This window comes from Dromiciops gliroides, chromosome 1, assembly GCF_019393635.1.
Source record: "Dromiciops gliroides isolate mDroGli1 chromosome 1, mDroGli1.pri, whole genome shotgun sequence".
NCBI classification, from domain to species: domain Eukaryota; kingdom Metazoa; phylum Chordata; class Mammalia; order Microbiotheria; family Microbiotheriidae; genus Dromiciops; species Dromiciops gliroides.
The window spans coordinates 704,069,173-704,094,076 of NC_057861.1; the positions used below are offsets into that span (position 1 = coordinate 704,069,173).

At 45.3% G+C, this 24,904-nt stretch overlaps 1 protein-coding gene across 2 annotated transcripts in view; it reads left to right on the top strand.

The window, feature by feature from the left end:
* The window catches only part of LOC122735283 (netrin-4-like), a 60,602-nt gene that overhangs the window by 32,211 nt on the left and 3,487 nt on the right, over positions 1-24,904 (top strand). For both annotated transcript variants that reach the window (XM_043976667.1, XM_043976666.1), the window contains 6 exons: positions 6,626-6,752; positions 8,591-8,779; positions 16,664-16,877; positions 18,824-18,960; positions 20,910-20,978; positions 23,382-23,552. In XM_043976667.1, the coding sequence (XP_043832602.1) occupies positions 6,626-6,752; positions 8,591-8,779; positions 16,664-16,877; positions 18,824-18,960; positions 20,910-20,978; positions 23,382-23,552 (907 nt within the window). The remainder of the gene's footprint in view (positions 1-6,625; positions 6,753-8,590; positions 8,780-16,663; positions 16,878-18,823; positions 18,961-20,909; positions 20,979-23,381; positions 23,553-24,904) is intronic.

The window sequence follows — 24,904 nt, forward strand, 5'->3', positions numbered from 1 at the left end:
AAGAATAATTTTTTCATATCCTTTGGCTCTACACCACATCTAGCCTTCAAATTCTCCTTGTCTAGTAATCACTGCAAAACCTCTTCTTCAGCTGATCAAAGGAATTCTGTCTGTTCCTAATGAGACTCCCTTCCAGTCCCTTTGCATTGATAATAGGAGGGGAGGTCTTGCTCACGTAGCAGCAACTTAAATGGGCTTACTTGGATTTTGTCCAGAGGGTATAATGGATCACCTCAGGGGATGGAGAGCTCCCCATCCTTAGAGGTCTTCAGCCATAGATTGGATCACTACTTGTTCAGTTTAGGGGTTGAACCAGAAGAGCAGATCTAAGTAGTAAAGATATGTGAGGACCACTGAGGCCACCAAAGTTCCTTCTTCCAGTTTGGGGATCCTATTATTTGAAAGAGAGGCTGTTGGCATTTTCATTAGAACTTTCCTGAAATGTTCTGGCTTAGAGCTAGAGGCTAAGGGGGTTAGTGGTTTTGTTTTATTACTTAACTGCTTAATGAACATAAGGTGGTTATTTTTAATTACTTAATGGATGCTTTGATTTACTTTCATCTTGTGGTTTGAAATATGATGGTTATCCTTCTAGAAGATGGTCTTTTATTTTATTAGAAACACTTATAAATAAATGTGAAGGATTCAATGACCATGTGGCTCCTTTAACCTGGGGATTGCTTTGCTTTTCCACATATGAAAAAGAGTCGACTTCTTTTAAAGAGTTTCTGAGACCATTTCAAAGTTAGAATGCTACAGCTTTCAAAGTTAGAAGAGGTGGTTTAATCTAACTAACCCTTTGGTTGGTTTTATAGAGGGAGAAATTGAGGCCCAGAGAAGGGAAGAATTTGCCCAAGATTAAACACCTAGGTAATGGCAGAGTTGAGGCTAGAACTCAGGTCTTCTGACTTGCTTCTTTGCTTGTTCCACCGTACTTTTTACTGTCACAAAGAGAATGTCTTCCAGTTGGAATTTAACTAGTTCGTTGAATGAATGGAATGAATGAATAAATGAGTGAGCAACCTGGAGCTCTTTCCAATGTATAGCAATTCAACAACAAAGTGCATTTATTAAACACTATGTTCTTGGTGCCATGGGTGGCTGGGTGCTGGAAATACGAAGAAAAAAATGAAAAAGTCTTTTCCCTCAGGAAGCTTACATTCTATTTGGAGGATACAACACAGCTACAAATAAAAAAGTACAAAATATATACAAGGCAGTTTCATTAGGCAACAGGGGAAGAGCAATGGCACTGGGCTGATTGGGAAGGGCCTTTTCTTAAAGACCAGCACTTAAGCTGAGTGTTGAAGGAAGCTTGTGATCCCAAGAGGTGAAGGTGCACCAGAAAATATTTCAGGTAGTGGAGGCAGCTGGTGAAAAGGCAGAGGCCAGAGATGGGATTCCCTGGGTGGGGAACCTGAGGAGGCCATTTGGGTGGGAATATAGAATGCATGAAAAGGACTAAGGTGAAATCAGTCTGGAAAGATTGGTTCTCTACACCTATCACTCAACTGATCTTTACAACAGCCCCATGAGGCAGGTGGTATAGATGTTATTGTCCCCATTTTACAGATGGAGAAACGGAGGTCCTGAGGCATTACTGCTTAAATAGCAAAAGATTTTATATTTGGAACTGTAAGGGAGCTCAGATCATCTGGCTGAACCCCCTCGTTTTGCAAATGAGGAGAGTGAAGCCCATATAAATTATGTAACTTACCCAAGATCACATCAGTAGTAACTAGAAAGCTCTCTCTCCTTCTCTCTCTCCCTCCCCACCTCAATCATTCAATCTCTCTCTGTCTCTCCTCTCTCCCTGTCTCTCCAACCTCTCTCCCTCTCCCCCTCCCTCCCTCCCTCTCCCCCTTCTATTCCCCCCCCCAAGCCTGATGTAAATGGCTGGCCCTTTCATGGCTAGCTGCTATACAAAGTGATCCTTCAGTCTCACCACAGGCATTTCCCCTGAATCAACAGCAGTTGGTTGGCCCGGGAAAACCTTCATCTGAACCTGGAGTGCCAGAGGAGAATCTCAAGTATTCTGGCAGCCTGGGCCAGAGCCATGGCAAGCCAAGGCAACATCCCCACAAGGGCAGGAGGTGAAATCCAAGGTCAGCCATTAGCCTCTTGGCTGTCATAGAATTGTTTACTCTCCCGGGACTAATTCTTCTATAGAGCTTCCCCGGAGGTTCAGAACCCTTGCTTGGGAATCAGGACATTTGGGGTCCTAGCTGCAGCTTTTGTGCTTTAGGTGTGGGACCTGCTCCTCACTTTCCTCTATAAAGTGAGGATGATAAACCTCTTTCTCTCCACCTCCCTTTATTTCCCTCCTCCTCCTCCCCTCCTCCTCCTCTTCCTTCTCCTCCTTCTTTTCTCTCCCTCTGTCTCTCTCTCTGTCTGTCTCTCTGTCTCTGTCTCTGTCTTTCTCTTTCTCTTTCTCTCCCCACACATGGACAGATGATTCCCTGGCCATCACCCACAACCTGCTCAACCCCTTCCCACCACAGCCTTGGAAGTCGGTTGTTAGTATGGACAACTACAAGTCTCATATGGGGTGCTGTGTTCTGAGGCAAGGGATAGATTCCAAACCCTGAAGGAATTTGTGGAGGAGCATCCCACCATGTCTCCCCTATTTATGTCTGCTCTGCTAGCAGGGTCTGTTGGATCAAGTCCAGACTCCCAACCCTGGCCTTGGCCTTCCTCCATCTGATGTCATCGTAGCTTTTCCACATTATCTTTCATCCCTTGCCTACAGGTAAACTCAATTCTGGCCAGATGACCCCACCCTCTTTCCCTTGAATGCCCCATGCTTAGTTGGACCTCCATGACTTTCCTTACTATTCCCTAGCCTGGAATGTCATGCCCTTTCCTCAGATGTATGACTTCTGCTCTGCCCATTGGACCAATTTCTACTCATCCTCTTAAAGCTCAGTTCAAGGCCCCATCTTCTATTTGAAGTCTTCCCTGGCCAGTCAACTTTATGATGATTCTGTGTCTTCCATCCTCTGGTAGCACTGAGTATCCAGATCCTTTGTTGGTCACTTAGCATCCACTGCCTCATATTATTAGTTTCCCACATGGGTGCATCCGGAGCTATAATGAGGAATTCTTTTATCAGGGGGAATATAGGTTAAGAGAGGCTGGAGGGGTGGCACAGATGACAATGAGAAGGGTGATGGCTCAGAGGACAGTCTCGTTGGGGGTGCAGTTGTCCTGGGGGAATGTGGCACGTAGTTGGCACAAAATACTGAATTATAAATGATATTGTATATTTATATTTGAACATAGAATGTGGACCTTAAAGGAGACATAGAACCATAGGATGTCAGAGCTAGAAGGGACCTTAGAACCTAGAATGTTATAGAGAGAAGGTTCCTTGGAGCTGGAAGAGTCCTTAGAATAGAGAATGTTAGAGCTGAAAGGGACCTTAGCACCTAGAACATCAGAGCTGGAAGATGCCTTAGTTACAGCTCTGCATATGTGGCCACTCCCAGTGAAACATTTCTTTAAGTCTGTATTTTCTACATCCTTTAGTAAGAGATGGGGCCTTAGAAACTGTAATGTTAGACCTGAAAGTGGCCTTAGAACCTAGAACATCAGCTGGAAGGGGCCTTAGAACCTGGGATGTCAGAGTTGGAAGGGGACACAGAACCCAGAATGTCAGATTTCCAGTAAGAAGGTTCTAACCCCACCTCAACTGACTTGCTACTTGTGTAGCCTTGGGTGATGCTTTCTCCTCTCTGGGCCTCTGTTTCCTAATCTGTAAAATGGAGCAGTCAGACCAGCTGTCCTCTGATGTCTCTTGCAGCTCGAACATTCTACATACTTGAGCGACCTGGCTTGGTTATTAAGAAGATTGCTATCTGCCATCAGTGGTAGTTCCCCAGTTCATTCTACATGGAATACTGCCCTCTGCAGGTTTAGCTTTTAATAAATAGACATGGGGTCCAGACCTGTGATATCATTGTTCCCTCCACTTTTGGTCATGGTTTTGGAGAGTTATCTAGAGCACTGCAGAGGATTAAGTGACCTCCTCAGGGTCATCCAGCTAGCCTGTGTCAGAGGCAGGATTTGAACTCAGATCTTCTGGTCCTGAGGCTGGCTCTCTATCCATTTTGCCACGCTGCCTTTATTTCTAATGCATTCTTTTAATTAATTCCCATATGCCTGGAAATAACCTCCTTTCTCCTCTCTATCTGCGGAAATCCTTTTTTTCTCCTTTGTGTCCGAGCCTTGATGCCATCTCCTTTGTGAAATCTTTCCTTATAGAACCTTGTCTGGATCTCTCCTTTGCTTATACAAAATTAGGATTAGAAGGATTAGGCTTGTTCTCCTTAGTCTCGGAGGGAAGGAAGGAAAAAAAAGAAACAAGCATTTATTAAGCACCTACCTTGTTCCCGGGCACCCTTTTACAAATACTGTCTCATTTGATCCTCACAACAACCCTGGGAGGTAGGTGCTATCATGATACCCATTTGACAGATGAAGGAAATTGAGGGAAATAATGGTTAAGCATCTTGCCCAGGGTTCAGCCCTCGATCCATTGTGCTGCCTAGTATACCTTAGAGGGGCATGACTAGGAGCAAAGGTACACATTGCAAAGAAGTAGATTTATATTTGATGTAAGGAAAGCATTCCATTCTACCTTGTGTTACTTGTATACATGTCTTATTCCCCCTGTTAAATTGGAAGCTTCTTAATGACAGGAATTGGTCATTTGTAAACACGGTATCCCTACTGCCTAGACATACGACTTGCACATATAAATATGTCATTAATAAATATCTTAAAAATAGGGGCAGCTAGGTGGTGCAGTGGATAGATCACAGGCTTTGGTGTCAGGAGGATCTGAGTTCAAATCTGAACTCAGACGCTTACTGTGTGACCCTGGGCAAATCCCTTAACCCTGATTGTGAGAGAGAAGAAATATCTTGAAAATAAATGAATTGAAAATATCTGTTGAATTCATGACATGACAGCAACATTATACACTTGCATAGTACTTTATATTAGGACCTTTAAATGTCAACCTAAAGGGACCTCAAAGATCATCCAGGTCAAAACTTTTCTCCATGACTTGATTGAAGACATGGATGACATGCTTCTTTTTCTTTTTTTTTTAATAGCAACAAACATTTATTTTATTTTTTCCAGTTACATGTAAGGGTAGTTTTCAACATTCATTTTCATAAGATTTAGAGTTCCAAATTTTTCTCCCTCCCTCCCTCCCTTTCCTCCCCCCTCCACAAGATCGCAACCAGGTTATATATGTACAATCCACAAGTGTTCTTTTTATCAGTTCTTTCTATGGGGCTGTTATCTACTTAGCTTACTTAGCTTACTATCGCTTCCTCATTAGTTCCTTGGGATTGTCTTGGATCCTTGCATTACTGAGAGTAGTTAAGTCATTCACAATTGCTCACTGAACAATACTGCTGTCACTACGCACAATGTCCTCCCAGCTCTGTTCACTTCACTATACATCAATGTTCATTAGTCTTTCTAGGTTTTTCTGGGATTGTCCTGTTGATGACATGCTTCTTAAGCTTGTAGATGACCCAGAGCTGGGAGGGAAAGCCAACAAGTCAGATTTAATAGCTAAAAAAGATCTCAACAGGTTAGGAGAGTGGGACAAATTGTATAAAATGAAACTGGATAGTGGGGAATGTAAAATACTCCATTGGGAACTCCTGGTGAGGAAATTCTCTTTCCCAATGCAAGTTGGCACTTACAAGTGTAGTTCATAGTTGTAGAGAATTGCCCAGAGCACTGAGATGATTGAGTGACTTGCTCAATGATGACCCAACTAAGCTTAATACAAAGCAACAGAGTGACATGGTGACCAAAGAAATTAGTGCTCCCCCCTTTTCTAGTCTGTATTAATCAAAGCAGAACATCCAGAACAAGGGAGGTAATAGTCCTGCTCTTCTGTATTCTGGGATGAGTTCTGCATTCAGTTCTGGGCACCCCATTTCAGAAAAGTCAGACAAACTTGGGCATGATCAGAAGAAGACAGTCAAGGGGGTAAAAAGAACAGAGTGACATGTTAGAATCAACTGAAGGAACTTGGGATGTCTAGCCCAGAAGAGGGAAGACTTGAAGGGAACTCAATCATTGTCTCCAAATATTTAAGGGTGGTTCATAAGGAAGAAGAATTAGATTTGTTCCATTTGTTCTAAGAGGGTGTGACTAGGAAGAAGGGGAAAAAGTTGAAGAGAGGTTGATTTAGATTTGATAGAAGGAACAACTTCCTGACCGTTAGAACAGCCTTGGGACTAAGACTAGATGATGACTTATTGGGGTCGTTGTAGAAAGGATTCTTGGTCAGATGTGGCTTAGGTTAGAACAGCCTATAAACAACCTTCTAATGCTAAAATTCTAGGATAGTTCCAACCCCCCTTCATTTTCTGGATGAGGAAACTAAGAGATGAAATGATCTGTTCAGTCACATGGAGAATCAGAGGCATAGGAGTCTATGGGTGAGTCTTTTTACTTCCAAACCTTTGGCCGAGGGAAGGTCTTCTCTTGTTAGGATAGTCCACTGAATGCCGCCATCAGTGTTCTCTGGGAGCTCAATGCCCACCTTGCGCTCTCCCCTTGAATGACGACAGTCTCTTCCTCTTGGTGATAGGTCCATGGGACATGTGTGTGCAGACATCACACAGCAGGCCTACACTGTGAGAAGTGTTTGCCACTGTATAATGACCAGCCGTGGAAGCCAGGAGATGGGAAAACCAGCCAGCCCAATGAGTGCAAAAGTAAGTGGCTGAGGGGCAGCTAGGTGGCGCAGTGGATAGAGCGCTGGCCCTGGAGTCAGGAGGACCTGAGTTCAAATATGACCTCAGACCCTTGACACTTACTATCTGTGTGACCCTGGGCAAGTCACTTAACCCCAATTGTCTCACCCCCCCCCCAAAAGTAAGTAGCTGGGGGAAGACCTGAAAGGGTCCTGGGTCTCAGATGGTCTCATGCCCAAGCGTCAGAATTGATTGAAAACCCTCCTTGTGGCAGGTTTTGACATCCATTTGGACACTTTCCTACCTGCCATTTTAGTCTCTTTTGTGTTTCTCCTCCCTTGCTTCAAATTATCCTTGTTAGTCATGGGAATGGACCCCAAAATCTGAAATAGCTTTAAAAAGAAATTTATTAGATCGATTGGTAGGGAAAGTGAGCCAGAAAGGGTGTGATTCCCTCTCATTCAGGCTCTGGAAGGATTGATGTTATATAGGATTTAGACAAAGGTACCCACACATATGAACCACATATACTTAGTCAAACAATTTTGCAGAGAGGACAGCTTGAAAGCAAGGTTGATTGAGATGGATATCTGTAAATATAAATATTCCATAAAATTTAGCGAGCCCAAAACACAAGCTTGGGTGGACCTAAAACAAGACCTGGGGGAGAGGTCCCAAAACATAAGTACTTGGGGACCTGAGGGAACCCAAAATTCCTTGGAAAGTTACTGAGGTTCGGGTGAATTCTGGTTTCAAACAATCTCTAGTCTCATAATAGTTTTCTGAACAATACAATTAAAGCATTTTCCATATCATCTTTTATCTCAATCCTAAAGGGCCTTCCTTGCTCTCAGTTGGCTGTCAGCTAATTCTCACAGAAGCATAAGAAATATTGCCCTTAGGTGATCACCCTCAAAAGTATATTTACATTACCTGTCGGGATGGATGCTGGGAGACTGAAAAACGTGTCAGACCCAAAGGAATGAGTTCTCTTCAGTTGGACTGCCTTCTCCTCCTAGCCGTACTCCCTTCCAAGCTTAACTCACTTCCTTCATGAGACTCTCCTTGATGACACTCACCACAAAGTTCTCTTTCACCTTATTTTCAGCTCCCTCCTCACTTAAATATTCTATTGAGAGGAGGGAAGGACGGTGTCTTTTCTCCTCCCATCTTCTCAGCAGCATAGCACAGCACAAGACAGTGGATACAACTGGGCTCCCAGTAAAGATGATTGAATCAAATGCAAGACTGGCTCTGAGCTCAAATCGCATGAGCTGGGTGAGGTGCTTTGCAAATCTCAAACCACTAAGTAAATGTAAGCTAGTGTTATCATCCATGTCAAAATCTTCTAGGAAGATGAATGCCAGGATATTCAGGGGGTCAGAGTTATCCATCCCTGCAGTAGAACAAGTTGGTTTCCTCGCTTTGAGGCACTTGGAAGTGCTTTACTGAATAAGTGGCTGGAGCTACTTAGTGACAGCAGGAGGAAGCAGGAGGGAGGAAATGAGGACGATGAGGAAGGACCTGAGGCTCACATGCAGAGAGTCAGCATGCAGAAGAGCAGGGAGGGCTGAAGGTGGCCACCTGGCCCCTTTCACATGATCTATTCTCATTGTGTGAATTATTTCCCCTTTCAAGAAATGGCTGGATGTTTTCTTTTAACCTAACTTTTCCTAAATACAGAAGCTCTGGGTGAGGGGGGTGGGGAAGAGGTAGGAGGTAAGCCCATGCAATATGACTTGCCCAAGGTCCCATGAGCCCCCCAGAGATGAGGCAAAACTGGGGAAAGAGACCTAGGGGCTGTGGCTGGGCTCGAAGGGTCTGTGCCTATGGGCGAATGGGGGCTTCCCTCCACACAGAGTGCCGTTGCCACAACCACGCTGATAGCTGCCACTTTGATGGAGGTGTCTGGCTGAACTCTGGGAAGCGCACCGGTGGCATCTGCGACAACTGCCAGCACCACACGGAGGGCCGTCACTGCCAGAAATGCAAAGCAGGGTTTTATCGGGACTGGAGCAAGCCGATGTCCTCCCCAGAAGTCTGTAAACGTGAGTATCTGCTGGGCATCAGGGCCTGAAGCTTTGCGGGGAATATAGTGAGATGCAGAGCCTCCCTGGAGAACCCTGGAACCCTAGAACATCAGAGATGGAAGGAGCTTTAGAACCCGGAATGGTAGAGCCAGAGGGGTCTTTGGACCTAGAATGTTAAAGTTGTAAGGGACCTCTGACAGAGTTTTAAAATTGGATGGGGTCTTAGAACCTAGCAAATCATAGCTGCAGAACCTAGAACATTAGAGCTAGAAGTGAGCTCAAGACAGTGTTGGGACATTAGCCTAAAGGAGCAATAGCTTAAATGTGTTTACTATAGTGCTTTCCCTAACAACCTTTTGTGATATAGTAAAAGTATTAAAATCCCCATTTTTCAGATAGGGAAACTGAGAACCAGAGATAAGGTGACTTGTCAGCAGGGGAACTTGACCTCAGACTTAATTCACCTGGATCCCAAGTGCGTTATTCTTTTCTGTAAATAATAATAATAATAATAGCTATGGAGTAGTAGTCAGGGAGGACTAGCATCTCTGGTGTGAGGGCTTACAAGCCCTTCTCAGGGCTGCTCATCCACCTTTGGGGTCCACCTTCACCCAACTCTCACGTGGGGCTCTGAGAAGTTGTATCCTGCACAATGGCCACACAAAGGCAAACTGGCAGATGGGCTAAACCAGCTTGAGAGTAATTGAGGGATATCAAACCCCTTGGTGAGTTAGGGGAATACCTACCCCCAGCACGTGAAGACCTCCCCCGGACCCCAAGAACAGTCAGATTAGAACAATTTCATCATCCACAGAGGTAACTGCAGCAGGCACTGTGGGGTCCTTGGAGCTTGGTCAGACATCAAAGATACCCAAGGTCATCCACTGCCTCCCAGGCCATCACCAATAGTCCTGACTTTCGTCATGCCACTGGTCTTCCATGACTGTGGAAGAGAGAGTGAGACTGAGGACTTTGGACAACTGTGACAACTTAAATCCACTTCACAGGAGTCAAGACATCACCCCATGTTGGTCCTCTTCAAAAACCAAACCAAGCCAAAAAATCAACTATAGCCAGCAGTTATATAGTACTTGGTTTGCAGAGTGATATATATATCCTCATCTGATCCTCATAACTGCCTTGGGAGACAGGTGCTATTATTCTCCCCATTAAATCCAGGGTTACGGAACAGGACTGAATCTCAGGCTTTCTGACATCAGGGCCACCCAGTATCCTCACACTTGCCCCTCCTATCAGTCCCAGGTTCTTCCCTTTTTACATGCCTGGCAGAGCCTGAGGCTGTGACAGACCCGACCAGTAGGGTCCTTGATTATTCAGCCGGCTCTACCTTTCCAGCCTGCATGTTGTCCCAGGGGACGATGCCAGCGGGGCATGGGTCAGATGACACTTCTCTGATTGCCAGGATTCGGTTTCAAGTCTTACCTGTTCCCTGCTACTCAGATATCTCAGTGTCTCGAGCTGTGGATCTATCTAAGGAGCCCAGCACAAAGCAGGATGTTAGCTTATCACCCTATCTGTGAAATCTTCGGGAGCAGCTGAGAGGGCACCACCTTATTTCAAAGTTCCCTCTGTCTTTGCGGAAACCTTACCAGAGGCTCCCGGAGTGGGGTCTGGCTACATCCCCTTTTCAGGGTGTTGGCAGGCAGCCCAGGCAGGAAAGAGGCAGCGGAAAGGGTGTAGCAAGCCAAATTCATTTCATTTCGAGTGCATTCACCTGCTGCCAAGGCCAAGATGAATGGAGGGGCAGTATGAGCCAGATAGAGTGCCACCCGGGAGCCAGGAAACCCAGATTCAAATCCCATTTCTGCCATTAACTAGCTGGGTGACCTTGAGCCAGTCAGCGACAACTTCGAAGGGCAAGGTTGAGATCTGGTGCCCTTTGGCTTAGTGGAGAGGCAGAGGACCTGGCTGTCTAAAACAATCTCCATTTACCACCTGTGAGATCTTGAGCAAGTCTTCAACTCTAGTCGGTTGAATCAATCAGAAGCTCTCTGGGCTCCAGGATCCTTCTCTTTAAAATGATGAGCAAGTTGGAGCGGATGGTCTCTCGGGTCCCTTCCACCCCAGTAAGCAGTCCCCCTCTTTCTCTCTGCCTCTGTCTTCTCTCTTTTTTTTTTTAAGTGAGGCAATTGGGGTTAAGTGACTTGCCCAGGGTCACACAGCTAGTAAGTGTTAAGTGTCTGAGCTCGGATTTGAACTCAGGTCCTCCTGACTCCAAGGCCAGTGCTCTATCCACTGCGCCACCTAGCTGCCCCTTCCCTCTGTCTTCTTAGGGTCACTCTCTGCTTCAATCACTCAGAACCGTCGGATTATAGACTTAGAGTTGGAAGGGACCTCAGAGGTCCCTTAGTCCAACCCTCTCATTTTTTACAGATGAGGAAACTGAGTCCCAGAAGTCTGAGTAACTTGCCCAAGGTCACATAAGTGGCAGAGACAGGGAGATTTCCACTCTATCCCACTGCTTCCAATCAGTCAATAAGCATTAATTAAGCACTTACTACATGGCAACCACTGTGACCCATTAGCATTGCCTCAGATACAAATGCAAAAAGGGAACTTACATTCTAATGGGGAATATGGCCAGGTGCATGCTGGTAAATGATCAGCAACCAGAGCTCTAAAAAGAAATGTACATGATACCCTTTTAAATTTAATCTGTATCATCAACTGCATTTTATCCATTACTTTATTAAGTTTAGACAGTCAACAGAACAATAGATCGGGCCCTGACTTGTAGCATTTGCCAGTTTCCAAGGTGTAAATGATCACGCTGAAAAATAATGATTGGCTCTGCTGGCTGGAGCTGAATCCGGAGCAGCCCTGGATATCTAGGGCAGTGGGAACAGGAAAGGGGATATCTGCACTTTCATCTCCTCTCCCCACCACCCCTCCCCCTCAAGCCTCCCTTCCCTGTCCCTCATTGGCTCAGCTAGGGGATCGTCTGCAAGGCACCTGCTGATTTAGGCAGCTAGTGTGTTATCCATACAGTTACCCTCTACCTTGGGAGCAAATGAGCCTTCCTGCCCCCTTAGATCATACCATAGAACCAGAGACTTTTGCATTAGGAAGGAACCTTAGAGAAGTGCAACACTTTGCCCAAAGCTCCTGGCAGGGTCAGGCTCAGATTCTGAGTCTACTGCCCCTCAGTCCAGGGCTTCCTTTTGCCTAAGGTGCCACTCACCTTCAGAGAAGGGGCTGTCTGGTCTGCCTACCTGGAGACCAGCCTTGTGAGAGGTCCATCCTACCTGAATGCACCTGGATTGGAAATTCATCCTTGTTCCTTCACATAAGGTCACTAGTAAGTCTTCTCTGGGTGGGTGGGTGGGTGGATGAGAGGTGGCAGTGTCTGAAAAAGATCATTGCACTTGGGAGTCAAAAGACCTGGCTCTGTCACTCACTGGCTGTGGAAATGTCATCCCCTCAAGCCTCAGTTTTCCCATCTGAAAATGTTCTGAACCATAGGAGGCAGGTAATATAATCATCCCATTTTACAAATAGGGAAACTGAGGCAAAGATTAAGTGACTTGCCCAAGGTCACATCTGAGAAGTGGGGATGAGAATAGTCTATTATGAACAGTTCTTAATGAATCTGTCAGTGACCTCCTTTTGATATAGCTTGTGCCAAGAGAGAACACTTGCCTGGGCTGCCTCACGGACTTGCTGCAGGGGTGAAAGCATAAGACCCCCTATCGGCAGGGTTATTGTTGCTATTATTCCTCTTCACTTTGGACTTTTTGGAAAGAGAAGGGTGCAGGTGCAGGAACTGAGCTAGTGCCTCAGTGGGGAGTGGAACCTGGAGAAGGGGGACTGATGGATGGTCCTCTGTTCAGAGGGGAAGGGAGGGAGAGGGGAAGAGAGAGGGAAAGAGGAAGGGAGAGAGAATATTTAGGACAAAGAGAAATGCATAAGTTCATTTAATATTTTTTTGGTGAGGCAATTGGGGTTAAGTGACTTGCCCAGGGTCACATAGCTAGTAAGTGTCAAGTGTCTGAGGCTAGATTTGAACTCAGGACCACCTGAATCCAGGGCCGTTGCTCTATCACTGCACCACCTAGCTGCCTTCATTTAATAAAAGTCCGAGGTCTGGGGTAGGTAGAGGTCTGTCTTTCTAGGTTAATGGGACTCAGGGAGGGCAGGTCTAGGGCCAAGCAGAATCCCCCCCCCCATTCTTAATAGTATTATTTTTTACAATTACATGTAAATATACTTTTCAGTATTCATTTTTGTAAGATTTTGAGTTCCAATTTTTTCTCCCTCCCTCCCTTCCTTCCCTCCTCCCCAAGACAGCAAGCAATCTGATATAGGTTCTACAGTACAATCATGTTAAACATATTTCCATATTAGTCGTGTCCAAGAGGAATCTTTAACCATTAACCATTTAACCATTTAAGCACTTAGAGTCCTTCTCCAGTCACTTCTCTAGGAACAAGAAGAAAAAGAAGAAATAAGGCTGTCTCATGATCAAATGCTACCCCACCCCTACTATTCAAACTCTCTTCAAAAACTCTATTAATGAGGACTCAAAGACTCAAAGATATTCTCTCACTCTCTGTCCCTCTGTTTCTTTCTCTCTTCTCTTCTTTTTCCTCTTCCCCTCCATCTCTCTCTCCCCCACCTCTCTTTCTGTCTCCATCTCTACCTTTTTGTTTTCTTTCTTTCTCTTCTCTCTGTCTCCTGTCTCTAGCTCTGTCTCTCTGTTTTTCTTTCAATTAAAACCACATCCTGAGATCCAGTGCTGAGTCTCTGTGTGACAGAAAATTGTTGCTGCTGCTACTTGCTAATCTCTCTCTCTCTCTCTCTCTCTCTCTCTCTCTCTCTCTCTCTCTCTCTCTCTCTCTCTCTCTCTCTCTCTCTCTCTCTGACCTTGTGGGAAGGAAAAGGTACTAGTTCGCCTGCAGACCACCTCTTTTAGCTTCCACTCAGACCAAGAAGACAAAAAGCTGGTAGCAAGAGGGAGGTAGAAGCCCAGGAGAGACCCAGGCTTGTTCTTATGAGCACGAAGTGGTATTTAACTGTCTGGATGTGCCCCAGGGAGGTCAGATTCCTGGGCTAGTGAATTCACTGCCCCTTTCCAACTCACATCTTGGTTCTTCTTCTACACTGCCCCTGGGATAACTGGTTAGAAGGCTTTCTGTCAGGCCTTGGAGATGTGAAGTGACAGAAGAGCTAGTAAAGGAAAAAGCATTTATATAGTGTTAAACACTTTATAAATATTACCTCATTTGATCCTTACAACAACCACAGGAAGCAGATACTATAATTATTCCCATTGGAAACTGAGGCAAATAAAGGTTAAGTGACTTGCCCAGGGTCACAGAGCTAGTAAAGTATCTGAGGTGGGATTTGAACTCGGGTCTTCCTGACTGCAGGCTCAACCCTCTATCCACTGAGTCACTAGCTGCCTGAAGATAATGGAGCCTTACCCTGTCCCCAACTTTCTATGTGACATGGGCAAGTTATTTTGCCTGAACTGTTTTCTGTAAATTGAGAAGGGTGGACTAGATCAGATTAACTATTTTTGTGTCACGGACCCCTCTAGCTGTCTGGTGAAGCCCAGGGACCCTTTCTCAGAATGATAAATACAAAAATACAACATCCAAGGCAATCCCAAAGGACTAATGCTAAAGCATACTATCCGCCTCCAAAGAAAGAACTGACATTGATTGAACAGAGACTGCAGCATGCTATTTTTTCTTTCACTTTTTTCTTTTATTCAAGTTTTCTTGTAGAAAATGACTAATATGGTAATGTTTTACATAATTATACATGTATAACCCATGTCTGCTTACTGCCTTAGGGAGGGAGGAGGGGAGGGGGGAAGGAGGGATAGAATTTGAAACTCAAAACTATAAATAAAAATGTTTATTACTTAAAAATAAAATGCAAAAGGAAACAATTACATTGAAATATAGTCATCAAAATATATTTTAAAAAGCAAAACAGGGCAGCTAGGTAGCACAGTAGATAGAGCACCGGCCCTGGATTCAGGAGGACCTGAGTTCAAATCCGACTTCAGACATTTAACACTTACTAGCTGTGTGACTTTGGGCAAGTCACTTAACCCCAATTGCCTCACAAAACATACAAACAAAAAAAGCAAAACAAAATCTGATCCCAGGTGAAGAACCTCTGACTGAGATAATCTCTAAGGTCTTTTCTGGCTGCAATTTCTCTGATTCTCAGTGTAGACACACCGTTCTCCCAGAAACCAAAGTCCCCTTGATATGTTGGGCACTGCTTTGAGCAGCCTTTGAAAATGGTCTGTTTGTTTTATCCCAATGGATAGAGGGGAGAGTGGGTGGAAAGGCCTTTCTCCAGTCCCAAGAGGAGTCATTCTTTAGGAATGGATAACAGTTGGAAGACACAGCTAAGAAACAGAGAGGGTGAACGGGCTCCTGGGCACAATCAGCAGACATTCTGGTTGTTTGATGACTAAATTTGGGGCAACTGTCAGGGTCAGTTACTCCCAGATGCTTCAGTTGGCAGAGTGAACCCAGGGATCCTCCTGAAGACGTAGTGCAGATGGAGAACCGCTGGACTGTCCTTAAGAATTCAGATTTTTTTTTCCCCCAATGGCAGCTAACGCCTCTTCAGCTTCTCTGCCCAAGCCTTCAGAGCATTACTGAGCAGTTTTTGTTTCTTTGTTTTGAATGCTGTTGCTTTGGTCCCGTTTCCAGAGAATAAAGGGCGGGGGGATGTATATGTTCTCAAAATTCGGTTTAAGGGAAGGGGAGACAGGGATAGTCTTGAATAGAAAGTTCTGAAAGGAAGAGGGATCTCATACTAGGAAGCTATTAGGGTCATCTCATTTAGTTTATGAATCCCTCACATGTAATTAATTATCTCTTGAAAGGCCTAGAAGTTAACAGCCAGATCCCAGGACCAGCTGAGAAGCAGGTGTTTCTTAATGAACTAAGCTCCCTCTACATGTAGGACTGGAGATTCAGATTTAAAGGCTAGATCACTGTGATCTGGGAACCAATTATGTGCTCAGTACCAAACGGAACCCTCAACATGGGTGTCATTGGTCCCACCTTTGAAAACAGTCTTCATTTCTTTCATCTCAGGGAGCCAGGGTGAGAATAAGTAGATTCAGACAGGGCTAAGAGGTAGGTGCCAGCTTTTAGGAGAGGGGTGGTATGTTTAAAGTGTAGCTTGGGAGAATGGCTTAGTGGATAAAGCCCTAGCCCAGGAGTTAAAAAGGCCTGGGTTCAAGTCCTACTTCTGACACATACTGGTCCTATGACCCTGAGTGGGTGCCTGGCACATAGTAGGTGCTTAATAAAGACTGTCTGGTTGACTGACTTAACCCCTTCATGAACCAGGAAACTTCCTGAGAGCATTAAATAGCTGAGCAGGCATTGCCCTGCTCTGGTAGAAGGGTTTCCCAATACCAGTGAGATCAAAGGTCTGGTCCCCATCCTTGTGAATGAGGAGAGTCAATAGCTACCCAAAACCAGGACTTGTTTTCTATCTCTTTTTTTTTCCTTTCATTTTCCTCCTCGACTGCAGGGTGGCCTTTGTTTCACTCCCCTTGGATTCTTCTGTGCCTGGCTCAAGGCACTTAACACGTTTGTTTATCCATTAATTGGACCCTAGTTTTTTCTCCATTGTGAGGAAATCACTTTATAATTGTTACTAGGTTATAGAAATGATGACTTCATTCGAACCTTAAGACCCACCTGTGAGGTAGATGGGACCCATTTTACAGATGAGGAACTGACTTGGGTTAAGAGGTTTGACAGAGATTACCCAGCTAATTGCTAGCTGAGTCAAAATTTGAACCTAGGTCTTCTTAGGCTCAAATTAAGGGTCTGTCCACTCTACCCTGCTTTCTGCCTTTGTCTAATACCCATCCTCAATGACTTCTGTTTTCCACAGCTTGCTCATGCCAGCCCTTGGGATCGGCCAATGAGACTTCCCACAAGGGCTTCCCTTGCCACCCCAAGACAGGATACTGCCTCTGCAAGCCCGGAGTGGCGGGCCCACACTGTGATCGATGCCTGGTGGGGTACTGGGGCTTTGGAGGAAATGGCTGTCGTCCCTGTAACTGCTCTGGGGAATGTGATCCCCACACTGGAGCCTGCCTAACTGGGTAAGTGACCCTCCCACGGGGAAACATATCAGTAAGCAAGCTTGCAAAGTGAATTAAAAACGGCACCTCTTATATACAAGATGGAGTTTCTCAGGTTATACAACTAGTAATGGGCAGAGCCGGGATTCAAACCCAGGGCCACTACTGGGCCAAGGTCATATTCATACAAAAGGAAGGGAGGAAACCAACATTTGTGACTCACCTGGCACAAAGCAGGCGCTTAATAAATGTTTATTGAATTGAATTGATTGGACCTACTATGTGCCAGGAATGGTACAAAACACTTTACAAATATCTCATTTGATCCTCACAACCAACAACCCTGGCAGGTAGGTGCTAAATTATCAGCGCCATTTTACAATTGAGACAGACAGAGGTTACTTGTCCAAGGTCATACAGCTAGTAAGTGTCTGAGGATGGATTTGAACACAGGTCTTCCTGACTCCAAGCCCAGTTCTAGGGGGCACACAATATAGCATAAGACTTATGCCTGAAAAGCTGACATAATTCAAGGGATAAGGTGCTCATGTGGTATAGATAATAATGATAACAATACTTACTAGCATTTACATAGTGCTTTAAGTTCGCAAAGCACTTTACAAATATTGTCTCATCTGATCTTCCCTTGGGGTCCCACTGAGCAGGAGGTGCTATCATTACCCCATTTTACAGATAAGGAAAACTGAGGCCGAGATGGGTTAAATGACTTGCCCAGCACCAAATGGCTAGTGACTATCCAAGGCAGGATCCAAGGCTAGGTGTTGACACACCTAGCACTCTAACCACCATGTCACATGGCTGGGTTTTAAAAAATTATTTAAAATTTTAATTTGATTTTTAAAATATTTGTTTTTAGTTCTGAATTCTCTCTCTCCCTCCAGCTCCTCCCCCACTCACTGAGAAGGCAAATAATACAAACCTCATTCTATGTGTAAAGTCATAATTTTCTGATGATGGATCATAGGCACTAAAGAAACTGCCTAGCTCACAGGAAGGAGAGGGAGCCTTGAGGGCTGAAGCAGTCAGGGAAGGCTTCTCAGTAGAGGTGGGATTTCACCTGGGCCTTGAAGACCAAGACCAATTTTGATAAACAACAAGGAATTCAATTCAATTCGATGAGGGTTTACTAGCCCTCCTCTCACTAATGATAATGGCAGTGATAGTTCTTGTCTTTGTGGCAACTTAGAGTTTACAAAGCCCTGTCCTCACAACAGCCTGCAAGGTAGGCTAGGCATGACTGCTGCTCTTAGGGAGAACTGGTGTCAGGAAGACTTGAGTTCAAATCCTGCCTCTGACCATTCCCCCACTGTGTGGCCAAGGACAGGTCACATCACCTCATTAGGCATCAGTTTCTTCATCTGTAAAATGAGGGTGTGGGACTAACTGGCCTCTGAGGTCCCTTTGAGGTCCCAGTTTATGGTCCTGTGACCCTAAGTCCATCCATCTGGGACAAGTTAGGAGTAGTCCTGCCCTAAGGTGGGGCAGGGTGGTGCTGGTGGTGGGGTGGGGATGAACCAGATCAGAGATTTCCGAACCAATGGGCCTCATATCTCACCCAGGTCGCCTTTGTGCAGAAAAACAGGGACTTGTCTAGTAGGGGTCCAAACACAGGAGTTCCTTAGACTTAAAAACAAATGAGTTGGGGCAGCTAGGTGGCGCAGTGGATAAAGCACTGGCCTTGGATTCAGGAGGACCTGAGTTCAAATCCAGCTTCAGACACTTGACACTTACTAGCTGTGTGACCCTGGGCAAGTCACTTAACCCCAATTGCCCCACCAAAAAACAAACAAACAAAAAACAAAACAAATGAGTTGAGTGTGAGGCCCCAGGACTGGCTGCCCTGCCGAGCTCTCTTGTTAATGTGGGTCCCTCCTAATGATCTCGCCCTCTGCAGGTAGCTGAGGCACCCTGGGGTCCAATGATGGATCTCCCTTTTCCCTTTACAGACACGAGAAGGAGCCTTTCCTTCATGTCCCCATAGGTGGGCAGATCCCTGATCTTGTCCAGGGACCGGGCAGTGACAGTGAAGAGCCGTTAAGATGGGATGGTCAAGAGCGAGGATTTTCTGCCCTGAGGCATCCAGGTAGGAGGCTGAACTCCCATGCACAATTCTATTCAGTTCCTCAAATGTTTATTAAATGCCCACTAAAAGGCAGGCTCTTGGGATGATTAAACACAGAGGAGAGAAGATCACAGTGACACAAACCCTGCCCCCAAAGAGTTTATATTCTGTTAGCATGGAGGGGAAAGGGTTACCACATGGGTGTACTCAGATAAATATGATATGAACTAGGGAGTCAATGGTGGGGGAGGATGGGGGGGAACCTTGGTCTAAAAAGCACTTTTAAAAATATTACTATCTTTGGGTTTTTGATATCACCTTTATTTCCAAATATATCCCTTCCTTTCCTCCTACACAATCAGTCGTCCCTTATAACAAAGAATTAAAAAAAAGAACAACAAAGTGAGAACAAAACCTCATTCAGTTAAACTAGCTAATGTCACTTGGATCTGATAATGTATGTAATGTTCCACACGCAGAGCCCTTCAGAATATATTGGCTCTGGGCTGGGGTGGGGGGCGGGACTGATGCACAGGACACACTTTTAAGTTGTTGTTGTTGTTGGGTTTGTTTTGTTTTGTTTTTGCAGGGCAATGGGGGGGGGGGGGTTAAGTGACTTGCCCAGGATCACATAGCTAGTAAGTGTCAAGTGTCTAAGGCCGAATTTGAACTCAGGTACTCCTGAATCCAGGGCTGGTGCTTTATCCACTGCGCCACCTGGCTGCCCTCTCACTTTTAAGTTTAACCTATTTTTTTTACATTTTCCCTATCACTTTAAGTCTAGAAACTAATAAAACAATAAACCAAGCCCTGATTTGTAACATTTGATGATTTCTGAGGTTTAAAGGGCCCACACTAAAAAACTTGACAATTGGCTGACCATGGGTGGTATGAGGTCTGCTCTGATCTCCTTTGATCCTCACATCAGCCCATTTTACAATTAAGGAAACTGAGGCAAGCAGTGGTTAATCGACTTGCCTGGGGTCATGCAGCTGGTAGGTATCTGAGGTCACATTTGAACTTGGGTCTTTCTGACTGTAGGTCCAGAGGGCTATCCACTGAGTCACCTAGATGTTCCAATGGTCATGCTGATAGTAAGGACCAAAGAAAAGAACCTAGATCTTCTTGTACTTCACTCCTCTACCATGCCTTTCAATATGAGAGTTTTAAGTAGGGTGTCCAGCCCAAGATGTGACTAGGATGTTTGATATTGAAAAGGGAGAAGAGATCATTAGGGCCATGTTGCATGATGGGAAAATGACAGAATAGTTCAGGGGTGCTTTGCCCTTTTTACTTGTAGCAGAAACAAACTACCATGTACTTTAATTATGGAGGGATCATTATATAGGCAAGGTCTAAAAGAGGCCTTTGTTATATGGGATTATTTGCCGTATAGGATCTCTACCCAGAAAAACAACATCAACAAAACACCACCAAAACAAAATTCTATGAAGGTAGGAATGGTTTCATTTTTGTCACTCTGTCTCCAACCCAAGCGCAGTTTCTTACGTCAACAGGCACACAATAATCATTTCTTGAATTGGAGTTAGCCCAGTCAACAAGGTATTTTCACCATGGACAAGTTCTATAGAATTAGGTTGATTAGACCCAAAGGATAATCTCTACAATGGGATTTTAATCTGTGTTTAGAATTTTATTTAAGGGTTTATTGTCCAATTTCTTTGATGTTTGTGTACCTTCTGTTGACTCTAAGCCACAGAAGCAGAATTTTTAACGGCCTGTCTGGTTTTAGGCAAGTCACTTGTGTCTTCTGGGGCTCAGGTTCCTCACCTGTAAAATGGACAGCAAGGAGCAGATGACCTCTGAGTTCTGAATCTGCCTGTTAAATCTCCCTATGGAAAACTGGGTTTATGGTGAGCATGGGAGGAGCTTTGCTATTTCTGGTGTGAAGTTGACCCTTGATTTCATTTTTTTTCTTCTCGCTCTGGCCTCTCCCTCCAACTGGCTAGAAAAGTGTGTCTGCAAGGAGAAGGCAGTTGGGAAGGTCAGGGATTTCTGCCAGATGAAATATGCATATGGTAAGTGGTTCCCAGAGAAGGGATGGGCTGGACATTCTCAGAGACGGGATTTGGTCACAGGTAGCGCCTGTCCCATCTAGGATGGCCAGAACTGTGGGATCAGGCACAACTGCAGGAATGGCTCAGGCAGCCAAGGAAGCCCCCGGCCATGGCCAATGGGAATGGGGCCAGGCAGGTGGGCAGCTGGAGCTCTCGAAGACTTCGAATGGTAGCAGAGGGAGCCATTGTTGGGACTAGAGTTCAAGGACAGGACTCTAGTACCTTTAATGGCAAGGTAGAACCCTGGCCTACAGGAGCTGGTGTGCCAGGAAAGAAGCAAGGTCATTGGGGGTGGGCCATGGGATTAGGTGAAGCTTCCAGAATCACCTCTGGTCATCAGAATTCTTATGGCTTTCATAGTTTATTTAAATTTATTTTGATTATTGATTGATTGATTGATTGGAGCAATGAGGGTTAAGTGACTTGCCCTGGGTCACACAGCTAGTAAGTGTCAAGTGTCTGAGGTAGGATTTGAACTCAGGTCCTCCTGAATCCAGGGCCGGTGCTTAACTGACTGTGCCACCTAGCTGTCCCTCGTTCTTATAATAGTAGTGTTATAGTCTAAGTTATTCCTGTGGTTCTGCTCCCTTCATTGAGTTGTCTGAATTCTAAGCAATGAGGAGGACCTGGTTAAGTGGTGGATGGTGACCTTACCTTGCATGTTTGCCAAAAGCAGCATGAGAGATCATCGTGAATGCCATGACTGAAGCCAACCTACCTTTTGCTTTAGTATTACCAGGAGACAGTGGTACCTTCTTGATGTCAAGGGAAATTGAGGCAGGCCTCAGAACTTTGGGTGGACCCCTTGGTAAACTTACTGGATGACATGGACACAGGTCACACAAGATGACGGTGTGTTGGAGGACACATCCACACTGATCAAATCAGAGTTCCCTCTGAGTATTCTCTCCTACCTCATTCCCTTTCAGTGCCCGTCTGATTTCCCCTGGCACAACAGTGCCATCTACCCATGGCCAACTGGTTCTCTCTTCACTAATTTCTCCTAGTGTTTTAACTGTTAAAGTCTTAGCAAATCAGTCATGGAAATTAAGCTAGAAGGGGACTTAGAGATCATTTAATCCAACTACCTCATTTTACAGATGAGTAAACTAAGGCCCAGAAACACTAAGTGATCTGCCCAAATTCACATAGATTTTATTTTTTTAAATTTTGTTTTCTTTTGTTTGTTGTTTGTTGTTTTGTTTTTGCTGGGCAATGAGGGTTAAATGACTTGCCCAGGGTCACACAGCTAGTAAGTGTTAAGTGTCTAAGGCAGGATTTGAACTCAGGTCCTCCTGAATCCAGGGCCGGTGCTTTATCCACTGCACCACCTAGCTGCCCCCTTTTAAAAAATTTTTATTTATTTTTTTCACATAGATTTTAAATGGAAGAACTAGGATTTGAACCAAGGTCACTTGAACCCAAGTCTAGGGATCTTTTGTACTAGAAAGTGTAAATATCTCAGATGGATTTTTTTTTTTTGAGGCAATCAGGGTTAAGTGACTTGCCCAGGGTCACACAGCTGTCTGAAGCTACATTTTAACTTAGGTCCTCCTGACTTCAGGGCCAGTGCTCTATTCATTGCGCCACCTAGCTGCCCCTGTGTTTTAAAAAAATAATAGAGAACTCTACCTGTGACTTTTTCCTTCATCCCCTTTTCCTCTGGTAATTGTCTCACACCACAGTCATTTCTTTGGATGATAACCTACCCTTCCCTTCCTAATCCCCAGTCTGTGGCTGACTGAATGAGGCAGTGGATGGAGTATTAGGTGAGGACTCAAATTAGTGGAAGAATCCATCCTGAATTGGCCACCAATGAGAACAATCCACTCTCATGGCATCAGTTTCTTTATCTATAAAAATGGGAGTTATTGGATGAGACGATCAATGAATCAATAATCATCTGTTAAAGACTATGTACTCTGTGTTATATCCCAGGGATATGAAGACAAAGAGAAGAAACAGTCTGTGCCCTCAAACAGCTGACATTTTGTCAGAGGAGACAACATATGGGCATAAAAGCTTATATGGAATGAATACAATTCACATCAGTGACCTGATGGATCGGGGCACAAGGGGTTGAGGGGGGCAGTGATCGGGAAAAGCCACATGGTGAAGGAGGAGAGGAATTCTATGAGACAGAGGTGAGGAAGGAGTGTATTCTGGGCATCTGCACTGGCCTTGCAAGTTCCCTTTTAATACAAACACTGTATTACGTATTATGCATGGGTGAGTCCAAGTTTCAGAAAATACGTTTTACTTGGCTCCCCTTTTTACCTTCTGACTGGGGTTGGGAAAGATGCTGATTTTGAGCACGTGTGTGTGTGTGTGTGTGTGTGTGTGTGTTTCTCTGTCGTTGAGCAGTGATAAAGGCCAAGATCCTTTCGGCATATGACAAGGGCACCCACGCTGAAGTGTGGGTGAAGGTGAAGAAGATTCTAAAGTCTGGTCAGGTGAAAATCTCCCGGAGTCACCAGAGCATTTACCCAGAATCCTGGACCCACCGGGGGTGCACCTGCCCCATTCTGAACCCAGGTAAGCACCAGCCGAGGGGGGACGCCATGGCCCCTGGGATGGGGGGTGGGCTACGTAGGGACCTTTGAGAGACACATACATACAAACAGAGACAACATGGGGTGGGGGTGGGGGAAGGCCCTGTGCAAAGTGCTTCGTAAACCCCAAAGGGTCAGTTGTTGTTGAAGTCGACAGAGCTCTGCGAGTCTGTTTAAAAAGCCAGTCCCACTCTCCATCACGCCAGGTAGATTTAGATCTGGACATCTTGGGGGACCACTGAGTCCAACCCCCTTCATATCACAGATAAGAAAGCGGAGGCCCAGGGAGGCTGTGACTTGCTCAGGGTCCCACAGGTAGTTAGTTAGTAAGAGATAGCACTGGGAATCGAACCCAGGCGCTCTGGCCCTTCTGAATCCAGAAGCTATCTTCTTCCCACTGTACCAGGCTATGTGGGTGGGGATCCCTTCTGCAATTCAAGTCGGTTAGCTGGCTGAGGTCCCCTCCACCTCTAACTCCTGTGATTCTATGACCTTGTACAACACCCTGGTGTGGTTGGAAGAAATCCCACCAGGGAAATCAATGAGTCACTCAACAATCACGTATTAGGCGTCCCTTCGCTGTGTGCCAAGCCTTCTGCTGAGGGCTAGGGATTAAAAGAAAAGAAAAGGTTGAGACAGTCACTGCCCTCAAGGTCTACAGCTCCTCCTAAATGAGTCATTCAGGGGATGAATTTTGGTGTTTAGTCAGCCAAGCAATACGCATTTATTAAGCACTTCCTGTATACCAGGTGTTGTGCTAAGGGCTGGGGAAACAAAGAAAGGCACCGGATAGATAGTCCCTGGTGTCTGACAACATGCAAACAAACGTGTACAAACCATCTGTGTCAAAGGTGTGTAGGAAATGATGAACAGAGGAAAGGCAATAGGATTCAGAGGAGTTGAAAAAGGCTTCCAGTGATAGATGGGGCTTAGAGGAAGCCAGGGAGGTCAGAGCGGGGGAGGGAGAGAGTTCCAGGCATGGGGGACAGCCAGAGAAATCGTCCAGAGCCAAGTTTGTGGACCAGTGGGGAGACTGGTGTCCCTGGATAGTGGGGAAGGTGTAAGAAGGCTGGAGTGGTAGGCAGGGGCTAGGTAATGAAGGGTTTTGATGCCAAAGAGAGGATTTTTTTTGCGGGGGGGGGGGGCAGAGCAATGAGGGTTAAGTGACTTGCCCAAGATCACACAGCTAGTAAATATCAAGTGTCTGAGGTGGGATTTGAACTCAGGTCCTCTTGAATCCAGGGCCAGTGCTTAATCCACTGCACCACCTAGCTGCTCCCCAAAGAGAGGATTTTGTGTTTGCTCTCTGGGGTGGTAGGGGGCCACTGGGGTGTG